Here is a 14413-nt window from a genome sequence, read left to right on the forward strand (position 1 = left end):
AACTAGCGAGATTTTAGAATTAGAACGTTTAACATTCTTCACATTAAGGATTGATAGGGGTTTTGGAATTTTCACATTTTAGTGTATGATATATATCAGAAGGAAATATTTCCTTTGCTTTTCAACGCAGATTGAATAAATATATATTTTTTATAAATATTTTAAAGCTTCACGTTGAACATGTTTATCCTTATTTCACAAGAATTTGAATACGAGAATTTTATATTTGCTGAAAATGTACACAATATTTTAGGAGTGAGTAGGGTTGTGTTTAGAGTTGATCACTTTCACGGCCCATAACACAGAGTTCAACAGTTCTCGCTCTTAATCGCTCTCGATCAAAGAAATTTGTTAGATGCGACGTGAGTTTTACATTTTAAATCCTTTTGTAACTCATGGTCGTTTTTAATAAAGTTTATACACAATCATTATTATTATTATTATTATTATTATTATTATTAATTATTATTATTATTATTATTATTATTATTATTATTATTATTATTATTATTATTATCATTATTGTTGTTGTTGTTGTTGTTGTTGTTATTATTATTATAATAATCATCATTATCAATATTAATGGACGAACTTCTGAAAACCTCTACATGATGGACGGTCATTTGCTTTCGCCAATGCAGGACTGCGGGATCGTTGGTTTGGGATCGCTGTTTCTTTGTTTGTTGTGTCATAATAGCTGAGTTAGTAAATTGCTGAACAAATTACATATAATTGGCGTTAAAAGCTTAATAAAGGGTTCATTAACCGAACAAACTTAAAAGCCGGCACTGTGGCAAAAAGGCAACTTTAATAATCAGATGAGGGGGCACTATTTCAACTAGTTCAACAAGTCTTCCTCAATAAGGACCTGGACTAAGAGGACCATTCAGCTACTGGCTCTGCGTGGGCCGAAATAGACGCGGGGTTCCTTCTCGCGCCTCCCCGCACTATCCGGCTAGAATGATACGATCAGTGTAAGATTGAAACAAATTCAAGGCATTGAAATTAGATGCCGTCCATATGGGCTGGATTATAAACGACAACAAGGTTCCTAGCTAGCAGAGAAACACTTCCTTATTTTAAACTCTTGAAATACACAGCTAACCTATTTTCTTAAAGTTGACATTTTTATTTTCGTTTCTTCGAGATGTTCACAAGTTTTCCAGTTCTAAACATCATGCATCTTTCTAACATTAAAATCAATTACAGATTTATAATATATATCATAAGGTTGAATGCTAAGTCTTCTGCACGGATGGGAAAGGGAAAAATTTCTCGGTAACTTCAGTACAAACACTGGTCACATGCCCAGAAGGAATGCCACACAAAGAATAGCCGTAGACCTACAAACCAAGACTGTCGTACCAATTCCCCCGATTTAACACGAGACGTTTTTCAAACTCAGGTTAGCATCTTATAGATCTTAGAGTATACTGGAGACATTAAACAACAGGATTTAACCAAAAATGTTGTATTTTATTTTAATCTTCAAATCTTGGAGGGTTGTCTTCACCCATAGCAATGAAATGTAGATTTACATTGCACGTAAGTTACCTAAGTGAAAACATATTCCATTTCTTGTTTTAAATTATTTTGGGTTAAATAGCAGTGAATGGCGCCCGTATGGGTGCTTGTATGTTTTTAACTACCTACTATTATGTAATTCAACGGTTTCTGACGAACTAAATTTTCTCTGACTTCATTCGTTGCCAGCAACTTTCACGGCCAGGGTGCAAAATTTACAAACTAAAAAGTCACAAATAGTGAACACGCATAATTACCATAAAAGTAGAAATAAGGCTATATTGATTGGCTAAGACGTCTCACGTCACCTCAGATAGAGGCAAAAACTAACGCCACCGCAGTCAGAACAACTGTCCAAAGTTGTCCTTGAGAAGCTGGTGTACTGCCGACTGATAGGGGTGGTTTGACAGTTGTATTGGACGGCGATGCACTCACAGTCATTGAATGTGAAAACGGTTTCAAAGGAGGGCGGGTGGTCGGCCCTGAACCTATGGGAAACGCAAAATACAGTGGCTTGAGACATTGTACGTTACATTTTTTTCTCAGCTGAAGCTATAATAGTCATTAGCCGATAAACGAGAGAGCTACGGGTGATACTGGTTAGAAGGGATTTAATCATTAGTGTACTATATATTATATAAAAAGCGCTATATAAATTGATTATTATTATTATTATTATTACTACTTGTGGGTTCTGTTTACACTTGCCTTGTGCTGCTAAACTTGACTGGTGCAAATCCCAACAGAGGATCAGTTTTACTGGTCCCCGCCGAACTCTACCGGGACACCTCTCAGGGCGAACAAAAAGAGCTAGGCTCGAGGACTCCGAATTACAGGGAGTCGCTTGTAGTAACAGGCAGACAAGTGACTGAATGCGGATTTGAAAATCGTCCAGCCGACCAGATTGTGTCGGACTTGGAGGGTTGTCTTCCTTACAGGAGTGTCTACTTTGAAAGAGTTCGCTGAAATCAAAAATACCACAAAATAGCAATTACCTGCAAAATGAACTAAAATGTGGATCGTCGCTCTCTTAGTTGTCATGTCTGTCAACTCTGCCCTGCATATCATCTTGATGCCGTTATCCTTCTTCTGTATTCCAGTTAGCATCAAAGAGCGATCTATAACCTTCAACCTGCTCCAGAAAGATGGCATTGGCCGGTTGTTGTTTCTCATGTCGGTAGTTGCACCCCTTTCAGTGTTGATGTACGCGAACTCTGTTCTGTTTGCGTCTTTAAGCCATATTTCCTTCAGTTTTTTCGGTGGGTAAATGTCAAACAAAACCCTGGTCAAGTTGAGTTTACCATCTATCTTAGTCTCCACACCTAAAGGTAAAAGAGAAGATGTGAAATTATTAGGCAAGGTCAAAGCTGGTGTCCATTATGCTTTGCTAAAAATAAGGCATATTTGGTCTTATCAGCCAGCTGCTGTTGCTTATAGCTAAGTAAACAAATGAATTGAAACTGTTTGGGTTACAGTTAACTAAATACAAGTTACAGCTACAACTGATGATCCCCTACACCACCTCAAGTCACCCCTTCTTTAAGTTTAACACATCAGCGTGTTCTTGTTTTAGCATAATGATCTCGCTCGTTTCCTAGCAAATGTTTCTCATATATATCTCGTTCGTTGGACTTGCGAAAAGATGACTTTTTTTAAGGTGTGCGCCTAACTACACTCCACGAAAGTGGGACTTTGAGAAAGGCTGCCCTTTCATTTGGCAGGCAATAAGTCTACAATTCACAACTTTTGACGTATGTGGAACAGGGCCAGTTAGAGCCTTCCTTCAAGTACAGGCTTCATTTACAGCCATTTTTCAACACTCGTAAGGGACTCAACCTTTGGTAGGCCGTGGTAAGGGTCCAGCAAGAACACCTCAACAGCTTGAGCAAGCTTAAGTAAACATTGAAGACCACAACAGTTTGACTAGACTTACAGACAGTGGTGAAATCCACTTTAAAAATCCTTTTAGGCTCGTCTTTTGGGCCCGTCAAGACAATCTCAAACTGAAACTGGATGTGTTCCCTGCTGGTGTTTTGGCGTTCCACGGTTAAGCTCTGATCATTAGCTCCTCTCGATATTCGTGTGCCATCTGATAACACTGGTATCAGTACCCCACAGCCGGCCATTGTCTTGTTACAGTAAACTACGTCGGTCCACTCTGAGCCGTCAGAGTATCTGTATTTCCAGTACAGGTCAATAATCAAGTCGTTCTTCACGGGTTCCACAGGTATGGTTAGCAAACCATGGGAGCACGCTGTCAGGTTCGTGTGGACTATTGCCGTTTCTGTTGCTATAATTCCTGAAAGGAAGAAGGGTGATATAAATTGTAAAGATATTCTGGGTGTATGAAAATTTTTGTCAATATTGCTTAAAAGCTGAATGTATAGTGCAGCCATTGTGATAAAAATGTTCTGGTTTTTAGACGGTCCGGCGATGATATTGGGAGCGAGTGACCTCGGTGCGTTGGACAGAGACCTAGTTGGAGTGGATAGAGTAAATGAATGGCAGAGTATAATATAACGGTCTAGGAGAGACAATGGTTATCTGTATTGAGGCAGCAAACACCTGGGGTAGATCCAGAAAGAGGGGGCCGAAGAAAGTGTGACGAGAGCGCACATTCGCGGAGATTCTGCTTCATCATTCTAGGTTTTTAAAACGATTAATTGTATAATACCATTCCAAAGACGGTTTCAAAAACTTTCTAAGTATACAAGAAAAAAGGGGGCTCTCGCCCTCCCCCTCCCTCCCCCTCCCTCCCCCCGAATAGAAATCCTACGAACGTAACGATCGGACTGTTTCATATCAGCCTTGGCCCTCCCTCTTACCCCTGGCCCTAACGACCGTGTTTTTGAACGGCTCAGAAAAATAGGGCTGTTTAGCAGCAAAGCCAAGGAAAATTTCACTACAAACTTATTCACGTTTACAGTGTAATATCTGATCGACTGATCCAACGTCAACAATGTGGCCGAATTATACGGAAACATAACAGTGGCGATATTAAAGTTCTGATTGAGCACTGAAAAATATTCACCGTCGTGGTAGTGTGCCCATGGTAATAAATAAATAAATAATGATCGTTTATTCAACCTTTTTGCAGTATAAACTGAATAACAAGGCGGGTCATTAATTTCGTACAGATATATCGGAGACATAAATATAACTGTTAACGTTATCTGTAACTTATCTCTAACGTTATCTTTTTATCACTTGCGTTAAAGTTTATACATAACGTCAGAAGCATGCTAAAAATATTAATCGGCTAGTTGAACCTTCTTGTGTTTTTTGACGTTCGCATTGGCATTGCGTAAGGTCGCTGCATAAGCAGGTAATTTAAATAAGAAAGGGCCGGAAAATACCGATGTCGCAAGGATGTTATTTGAGTTAATTAAGTGGGCTCCTGGTGGGATGTTAATTGATTTCATTTAATTTGAGTCGTTCAAGGTTGTTCATAAACAGGATTACTTTATACAAAGAAGCCATTTTAAGGGAAAATTTAATTGTAGCAATTGACATGAATAGCACAAGCGAAATGTTATTCGCATTAACCAGGGGAACCCAAGAACCGATTTATACAAAACACACGTGGGTTGCGTGACAGAGAGCGGAGGGATCAGGACTGGACTACTGCATTCCCAGACTATTTTATGGCCTTTTAAATGCATATTTACGTGAGCAAAGTGCTAATTTACACGTACGGATTTACATTAGTAGTTTCATTCGCATAAGCCAATTTACACGTCACAATTTGTCGGCCGATTTCTTCTCCTGTTGGTGTAGCGCGGGGTCAGTGACCAGATCGACCTGATTAAAAAAAAATAGGCAGTCTCAGACTGCATGTGTCTACTGCAGCACTGGTGTAGAAATGTGATATAAAAGAATTGAAGAAAAGGGAAATAAGACTGAAAAGAAAACGAAGAGGGAGGAGTGGAAATAGGATAGAGATAAAAAAATGATTGAAAAATGTTGCACAGAATACTGGTGAGAAGAGATTAAGCTGGTATTGTTTACCACAAACATTTTGTTTGAAGAGAACTGTAACTTTATTCTAACATAAACAATATATTATATAATCTTACAACGTGAACCACAACTTTGTACTGAAAGCAATGCAGCAGAGTTCTAAACATAAAGTATTGAAAGCAAAGGTATAAAATGCAACAGAAACTATTAATTAATCTATCCTGAACTTATGAATGGCAAGTATCATTCTTTGACTCCTGTCGTGTTTCCATAGTTCTCGCATAAATTAACTTTTTCCTAGAGCGGTTAAAAACAAATGTTTTCTGACGTAAAATAACATGGTTACCTATTAATCATTTGCCGAAAAACACACTTGAACGCAAAAATTGCCGAAAATTCACGGCCTGTTGATGAAGACCTTTGGCATATCAAATTTCAACCCGCTTAAGCAAATTGTCCTTGATTGCGCATCTAGCATCTGTCGCTTCTCAAACGCATATATGAATTGACAAAGACACAAAAATCAACAAAAAGCTTTTCCAACAAAACATTTTATTGAAATAAACGATGCATTTGTTATTAGAGGCAAAAAACTTTCAGTTTTTTTTGCGTGCGTGCAAACACGCATGTAAAATTTGAAGACACTCCGTGTTTGTTCAAAGCGATCACTCGCAGTAAATTCGGGTACGTTTGCGATGAAAATTACAGAAGTTACAGAATTCTGGTTCAAATCATCACTTACAGTCAACCCAGGTCACGCGTGAACGATATTTTTGAAATTTGAACGGAGTTTTGAAATTTACATGTCAGTTTTGAAAATCGCAAACGAGATTTCAGAGTTCCCGTACAAATTTCCCTAGCTTATTGACGGTATAAAGCTATGAATTTTTCTTTACATTGCAAAATTGAATATTTCAAGAATAACAATTGTTTCCCAAATATTTTGAATCTTTTTTTCAGTTAATGCGTCTTTTTCAGAACGATTTCCGGCGAAATGTCCAACATTCCATTCACACGTCGGACATTACAAAGAGAAATTGGAATGTTCATTTCTTTCTTGGAAATACTGTTCACGCGTGACCTGGGTTGACTGTAAACTATTTGTAAAAAGCAAATCAACATCGGAAAACATCATTTACCGTATTGTCGCCATTGTCCTGATCCGGAAGTACAATCGCTTAGATCTCGGTCAGTCGAGGATTAGCGTCGGCTTTCGATAGGATTCCATTTGGGATTCCTGTGGCATTTACACTCTTACACTCTTTCACTCTTTCACTCAACCCGATGACATAGTGTCTACGCTTCTCTAGAAGCCGTAGACACAAAAATGTAGCACTGCCACGTGTGCAAAGTATCCTTCATTTTCTTTGTCCAATTGGTCCAAATCGGTCGATTCGTCGGTACCTGTAAATTAGCCTTTTATCTGTTTCCAAAGGCTCTCCTTCAAAATTGAATACGTAAACGAATTTCTGCAGCGGGTATTGATTGAATGCTTCTGAACAGATATTTTTCGCGTCGCAAATCGCTTTATTTGAGCCTACAACTCGATTGGTATATAAGATTATATATGATCCTGAAAACTGAAAAATTGTCCGCTAAAATAAATCTCAATTCTCATTGTAATATGCATTACTGACCCTGCTAGTAGAGCGTTTCTTTCTGGCAAGCTTTTTAGCATGTACGAAGTTTATTCCATTGCAGTTTATTGAAGTCCTTTGAGGTTTATTCACATTTATGCCATTGTGCATATGCCAAACATGACATTCCAATCCTAGCGGTATGCGGGATGTTCGTCCCATGAACCTAGTTTAATGGTCTTAGCTCCCTCGAGTCTCATGTAGCTCAGTGGTAGAGCATCCGAACTAGTAATCGGAAGGTCTTAGGTTCGACTCCTGATAGCAGCACTCGTATTTTTTTTCGAGTATGCCTGTGTCACTTACTGAATAATACATCATTCTCATGTACGAAGTTGTTTGCGTCTCTGGGATTTCGCCTACTATGTAGTTGGCTTTTTTACGCCGCCGAGCAATGCAATAAAAAGTAAAAGCCTCTGTTAGCTTCTGTTAGCAGGGTAAACATCCCCACTATCCATTCCATCTATTTACGAAATGCAAACGTCAAATCTTTGAAATAATCTTTAGTTCTTAACCGGTGCTGTAGTTCTTTCTACTTCAAATGTTACGACCTTGCCGCAAATGTTCAACTCCATATTCATTTCAAAAAACATTGTTCCATACGATAGAACCAGAGGTCACCAAAGCGTATGTGACATGGGTTACCATGCCGGGAGGGGGTGTGTGTGGTTTGTTACGTGCCAAAGGCTTCCCGTGGATTTCCCCGGCTAGGCACATTTTAGTACTCGTGCCTAGGTTTGACCGTGAGTTTGTTCCAACATTCCAGGGACACGGCTCGGTAGGCGGCAAAAATGGCACCCGATTTGAAATGAACTTTGTTTTCAACGAAGGCCTGTGTCTCAATAAATGAACTCCTCCGTAAATGAGCTACCCAGGAGGGACCGCACATCATCCTTCTTGCCATATGGTGAGGCAGGTAAGCGAGAGCTTGAGTTTCAAGCAAATTTTAGCGAGGTTTTCGAAGTGCTCTCCTTAAATGACGGGCCAAATTTCATTGAAATTCGACTTGTAGTTTCCTACCTTTTCATTAACATAATACAGTGATGCACGTGGACCAGCTGCTGAGAGATAAACAGCTCAAAACAGCGTTTGGAAGCACTGAAGAGCATTGAAAACACAGCAAAACACACCGGGTAAGCTTTTTAAGACTTAAGTATATTTTTTGTGGGTTTTTTAGGGAAAACTGTTGTCTAAATTTCGATTTAATTTTAACTCCATACAAACTCTTAAATCACGCTTGCATGGTAACCTGTGTCACATACGCTTTGGTGACCTGTGATACAACCTGTATATGCAAGCGCGTCCTTCGTGTATCTAATGTTGAATCAAGGTACCAATAAACAATGTTTTCCCCGTAAGGAATAACCGTTACAACTTTCTACAAAACTTCAACTAAGTAGGAATTTGCTATGAATTAATGTCAGCGTGCCTCTGATGATGTTGTGTTAAATGAAGTCCGTAATTTAAACACAAGTATTGTAGTAAAAGAATCCTGGGTTCCAGTTTGGCGCGTGGGATTCAGACAAAGTGAACTGAGATCACTTACCAGAAAACAGCAGGAAAAATATCATCAAAGGATCCATCGTTTTCTTCAATTCAGAAATTGCTGTTCGCGTCCTTGCTCTGATAAATTTTGAAGACAAATCGATCTCGCGTTGGATATATCATGAGCATTTATCTGCTGCAGGGAAATTTTTTATTTATTTTTAGAATGGTCCTTCAGAAAGTCATTAGCCGAATCGCTTTTTGTCAAAACTCTCTGACAAGACGTAAATTTTCCGACCCGTCCGTCGACCCGGAACATGCTGGAACATTCCGGAGTCTTAAAGCCCATGATTTCGGAACATGAAACAGAACAAAATAAATTAATGAAAAATGTATGTGAAAACTAAACATCAGAGCCCTTGTAATAGATTTTGAAGAGAAATCGAGCTCGCTTTGGATATTTATCTCATACTGAGAAATATTTACTTTTAGTTTTAACCCTCGTCCGGTAAATTCCCAGAATCTAGATCGCCCCAGGATAAACAGAGTGGGAGAGTTGGGGTCACAAGGAAAGCAAGAGGAAGTCAAAACGTCTAAGTTTACATGTAAACTTAGGGTGCCAAGCAACAACCAGTGTTTGTACCATGTTATTGGTGGTATGTGGATCGCGGCAATCATAACCGTCTCTGCCTGGTTTTATTTTCAGTGAATAAGACGACAAACATTCGGGAAGGTGCCTAGATCCATGGTCTCTCGAAAATCCGGGCAGCGTGCCTGAAATGCCTCCTCTCGTCTAAATTCCCTGGTCTTATTACACCCGTGCGCAAAAACAAATGAACCAAAAAACATAGACACGAAAATTGCTATCGTGCGCTCTCCGGGTGTTTTCTGCATCTTTTTTTCTCTCGATTCCCCTTCTTGTTTCTTTGTTGTTTTTTTTAGTTTTTTTGTTTGTTTGTTTCTGTAAACTGCTGGCTCGAGATATGGCTCCATGTAAGGGAAACGAAAGCTTGCCACATAAATATCCATGACTGTCACAGCCGAAATTACGAAATGCAAGCGTAAGCTTGTGCTTTGAATGAGTTAATTTATTCGGAATCAAAACATTGAGGTCGAGCTTAGGTTAAAGCTGTATTAATTCCTTATGATCAATGAGCAGGTATTTGTATCTATTATTCGACACATTGAAACACTGCCCATTTATGGTCATAGTGCACTGAAAATTGGTCTTCCGCAGTCAACAGATGATCCGTAAACTGACTGTGTTTTGTTATCAATGTGTTGAATAATAAAACAATTATCCTACTCAATCTTGCGGGGCCTGCGGCTTCGTCGGCTTTTTATCCGGCGTTGTAACATAGCGCGCATGCTTCCCTTTCTAACTCCTATTCTTGGTTTCACATGACGTCATAAAAAACTGAAATTCGTAACTAAACGAATGGGTTTGGGTTTTTATCTTCATCACATATAAGAAAATCTAAATTTCCATCGGCTTGCTTGTTTTCAGCAGGATAGCATTCTTTGTTTTGAAAATAGAGCAGTTTGAATTTTAGATTTTTGCGCAGTGATTGCTGCTCTAAACATGTCACGTACATAAAAAACATCGATTCGCCTCGTGTTTTTTTAGGTCTGATCAGCTAACATGTAATAGAAGCGTTAATGTCAATGTGTGAAAGTTCAGCAGAGAGAAGAAAGGCTTCGAAATAGCCAAGGTAAACTCCAGATGTTTTTGCTGGTTTCCGGCCGCCATGTTGGTGCCCATCAGACGGGGCACCAACATGGCGTCCATACTTAGCCTGCGTAGCTGGCGGTTTTGGTGGGCGGGAAAGCCGGGCCAAAACGAGTGGTGCAGCTGCGGGTGAAATGGGGAGAGAACCGCGACAGTCGCGGCGAAGCCGCGTCAACGAGCGGCTTCGCCGCGAGGAACCTCGTTGCCCTCGGCCCGTTTCCCCGCGGCTTCGCCACTCGTTTTGGCCCTCGTGCCCGGCTTTCCGGTGAGCCCACCCATAAAAACCGCCAGATACGCAGGCTATCCATACTAAACTCTGTCATTTTCCGTCGTGCATTTTCTCGAATAACTCGATTAGGAGATATCGTGCAGCCCTGTGGCTTTCACACGTTGTTTATGTATCACTCTTCTACAACATATCAATTTCTTGACTTTATCTATTGAATGGTTAAGGATTTATTTTTTCACTTGCGTGACGATGTGTGAGGTGAAAACCACCTATTGGCGTCATCATGGTACATTTTTCAACATAGGCCAAAAATGCTAACAAAAACATATAACAAAGAAGTTTGTTATGCTTCATAACCATTGCCTCTTATTAACTATGATAAAACGATTTCCCCAAATAAACATTCTAACATCTAAATCAATCGCATTTCAAATTAAACTTTTTACAGTCAATAGTTAACAAGAGGCAATGATTATGAAGCATAACAAACTTGTTTGTTATATGTTTTTGTTAGCATTTTTGGCCTATGTTGAAAAATGGGTTAGGATACTCCAAATTTGGATTTCCCACGCACATTTGTATTTGTAAGCAATCTTAGATTACATTTTGCGGTAGACAACCAAAATCTTTTCACGTACGAACATATCGGAATGAACAAAGTTCAACTTTAGCGTCCATGGCCACTGCACGGTCCACTAGCCACACCTCTGAGGTGTAAAATAATCATTAACTTTGGCGATAAGACATCAAAATAAGCTAATTTCGCCAACGCAATCCTTTCCACTCAAGACACCAACACTCAATTCCACTCAAGACAGTACACCGATATCGATTTCTTTCACTTTCATTTTCAACCCTGTCACATGCATGCATCACTGTCTATCGAATATTTGAGCATCACAAAATACGACTTGTTTACCAAAAATGGTTATGTGATTTCACCTTCAGCCAATTCAACACTGCACGTTGGTATTCAACACACAGTAACACTGGCCAACGATGGTCGGATGGTCATGGTGCACTGATATTCGTCGTCCGTCGTCAACAGATATCCTGCGATATAAGTAATTTTGTGTGTCGAGGAGAAAAATAGGGCAAAATAAAGATCGTCCCTAGCTTTACTTTGTTATCAATGTGTTGAAAAATAAAACAATTATCCTGGTCAATCTTGCAGAATATTCCCTGATTTTAGCCAACTCGGCTTCGTCGACTAAGTAACAGGCGATATTCGGCGCGATTTCGCAGGATAATTACTATTTTTTTACGCGTAAAAAGATGTTTCTCTGGGAGGTGATCACGAGACACAATGTAACTAGTTTATTTCTATTCAGTCTGCTTAGTTTTCTTCATTGCGAATACAAATAAACAAACAACAGCAGTTTTTGTGACCTTCCTCTCGCTTGCCTTATCCAAGTCACTCTTTATTGAACATCCATCGAGCTCTGCCTCCTCACCGCGGCAGGTTTGCGTGCTACAAACACGATTTCTTTACTAGTTAAGGTTTTTTTTCCACTTCCATTTCCCTCGAATTCCCTGCCAACTCCGACCATGTGACAATCTATTTTCGAGCCTTTCAAGACGACTTATTTCTCACCAAAACACAAAATATAAAGTCTATATATGGACATCAAGTTCGTGTTCAAGTTGAACTTACTTGCGCGTGCATATTATGTCAAAGACGCCAATCTCAAAAGTTTACTAATCATAACAACTGAAGGGTTTTATTCTAGGTCTCTGGATGATTTAAACTAATCAATTATATTATTGGACGGCCTAAACCGCGTCTGCTCTTTTAACATCATGAGTTCGTCTTGATAACATATCTTTATAGTTTTAAAACTTGGCCGGATGATAATTTAATGCCAACCTTCGATCCAAAAGGGTTTGTATTTAACCCCCCAAAAAGTTGTGTTTGGATGTAATATTGATACTGTAATTTTATATGACACGGATTTTATCCACCAAGATCAGATGCCACTGTGGTCGTTTTACTGTTACGGGATAAATTCAGTCGTAATCATTATATCATAAGGGAACTTAATTAAGCAGGGTTGACGGCGACGACAACGAAAACACTAGACTTTCTCAAAGTCGCTCGCAATCAAGGCAACGAATTATGATCTCCTCCCTTACATGGATAAGTAAAGAACTTCAGCAATTTAACTGACGCGTCGAATACATTCTAGCGTAAGTTACACTAAGTGAGAATATGCAAGCAAACAATCCGAGGAGCGAAGACCTTTTCCGTGTTTGAAATATAAGCAATTGGGTATTTTTGGGGAGTTTGAAATTTGCTGGTGATATTTTAACCTGCCTGCGTGGCAAACGTTTCTGTGGTTTTCCTGCGTTTTTTTTGCCAGTTTTAGTTTTTGCCCGCAGATACACTTGCTGTACAGGCTATACAGAAGTAAAAGAGGTGGAAGCGAAATAAACTCCTTGTACTTTTCGGTATCGATTTATAATTATAACAGCATTCGCCTAAATTCCATAAGATAGGGGCTGAAATGAATCACGAGAAATACATAATAATCTCTTGAATATACAACCTTGGCAGGGAGGTGTACCAGAGAGCCATCTTTTCGACAACTCAGGAGGGGTAGGTTGCGTGATAAATCCCCCTACGGGTCCCCTACGGAAACGGATGTAAAAGCGGAAATACTCACGACAAGTGAGAATGAGCGGGGGAATTTGGCTTGATTTGCTAAGTTCAGCCAATATCAATATTGCGGCAAGGTCGTAACCTTGTCCACACAACAAACACATACCATCCCGTTCAAGCCTGAATTTTTTCAGGCTTTCGATCTCTTCGCGACTGCTTAAGTTGCATATATAACTGCGATGATCATTCACTAATTCATTTAGCAATTAAAACTGCACGGTTACTCATTCCTGATATCCAATTGTCACCCGTAAGAAAAGACCTTCTAGTCCTACAACATGAAATAACACCACTCCATTTTGTTTTCTTTTTTACATCGTTACTCGCAAGTTATCTTCAATACCGCGGGTCCGGGAACATGTCACAAGTGAAACAGGAAACTACCTGAATATACAGTAAAAACCGGTAACTGTCTTTGGAAGGACTACCGCGACAAAACAAAAGTACCGGATCCTGTGGTAAAGGATCTAATCAGCAACAAATTGTAGAACAAATAGTCTAAAACAAAACAGAAAAGCAAGGCTGATTTCACGGTCAATATTTCCGAAAGGCACGGCCTTCCTTCTCCAGGGTATTTTTTTTAGACTGACCCTGTGGCAAGACGTTACAATTTAAAACAGTTACAACAACAGTTACTCACTTACCTAACAGCAGAGTCCAAACCAGCGCGAGACATATGCTGCAACAGACAGAATTCTTCATCTTTTGCTGATATATCCAAGAGTGGAGAGTTTGCGAGCGTTCTTTACCTTTATACTCAAAGGCACGTGTGCGTCACCATGGTAACCGCAAATACGTACATGCAATGTTCTTTTAGATTACCATCATGAAAACACACACAGCTTATTAAGATTTGATTGTTTATTATTTATTTTTCCTTCTTTGGTCTGAACCTTGGAATAACAAAGCAGGACCATGATCAGGGAAAGTTTCAGAATGAAGTTCTAATCTAGATGATAAAAGAAGCAGAGACCGATACAACGTAGAATTACGGTTTAAAGGTTACTATATTTCGGCTGGCCAAACCAGCCTTCTTCACGTACAATGAAAATTTACATTGTGACATACGCTTATATAGCTGACAAAAATTTGCGCAATAGCGGAACTACGTTAAACTAAATTGATTGACAGTATAAAATATGAAGCAAATGAAAATGAATAATAACAAAAAATAATAAAAGGAAAAAAGCTAG

At 39.3% G+C, this 14413-nt stretch overlaps 1 protein-coding gene across 2 annotated transcripts; it reads right to left on the reverse strand.

Moving 5' to 3' along the window:
• Positions 1-1176: 1176 nt before the first annotated feature.
• Positions 1177-14003, reverse strand: LOC146465919 (uncharacterized). Of its 2 annotated transcripts, none has more exons than XM_085128322.1 (4): positions 8665-8796; positions 3458-3823; positions 2520-2846; positions 1177-2012 (listed from the first exon to the last, which is right to left on the reverse strand). In XM_085128322.1, exons 1-4 carry the CDS (start codon positions 8699-8701, stop codon positions 1834-1836), a joined length of 909 nt encoding a protein of 302 aa, XP_084984448.1. In that variant the 5' UTR covers positions 8702-8796; the 3' UTR covers positions 1177-1833. The 2 variants fall into 2 exon arrangements, with proteins under 2 accessions (XP_084984448.1, XP_084984447.1); XM_085128321.1 differs by lacking the exon at positions 8665-8796 and adding an exon at positions 13865-14003 and having other exon boundaries at positions 1194-2012.
• Positions 14004-14413: the final 410 nt, after the last annotated feature.

Source organism: Pavona decussata, unplaced genomic scaffold (genome assembly GCF_977016875.1).
Source record: "Pavona decussata unplaced genomic scaffold, jaPavDecu1.1 SCAFFOLD_155, whole genome shotgun sequence".
Lineage (NCBI taxonomy): Eukaryota > Metazoa > Cnidaria > Anthozoa > Scleractinia > Agariciidae > Pavona > Pavona decussata.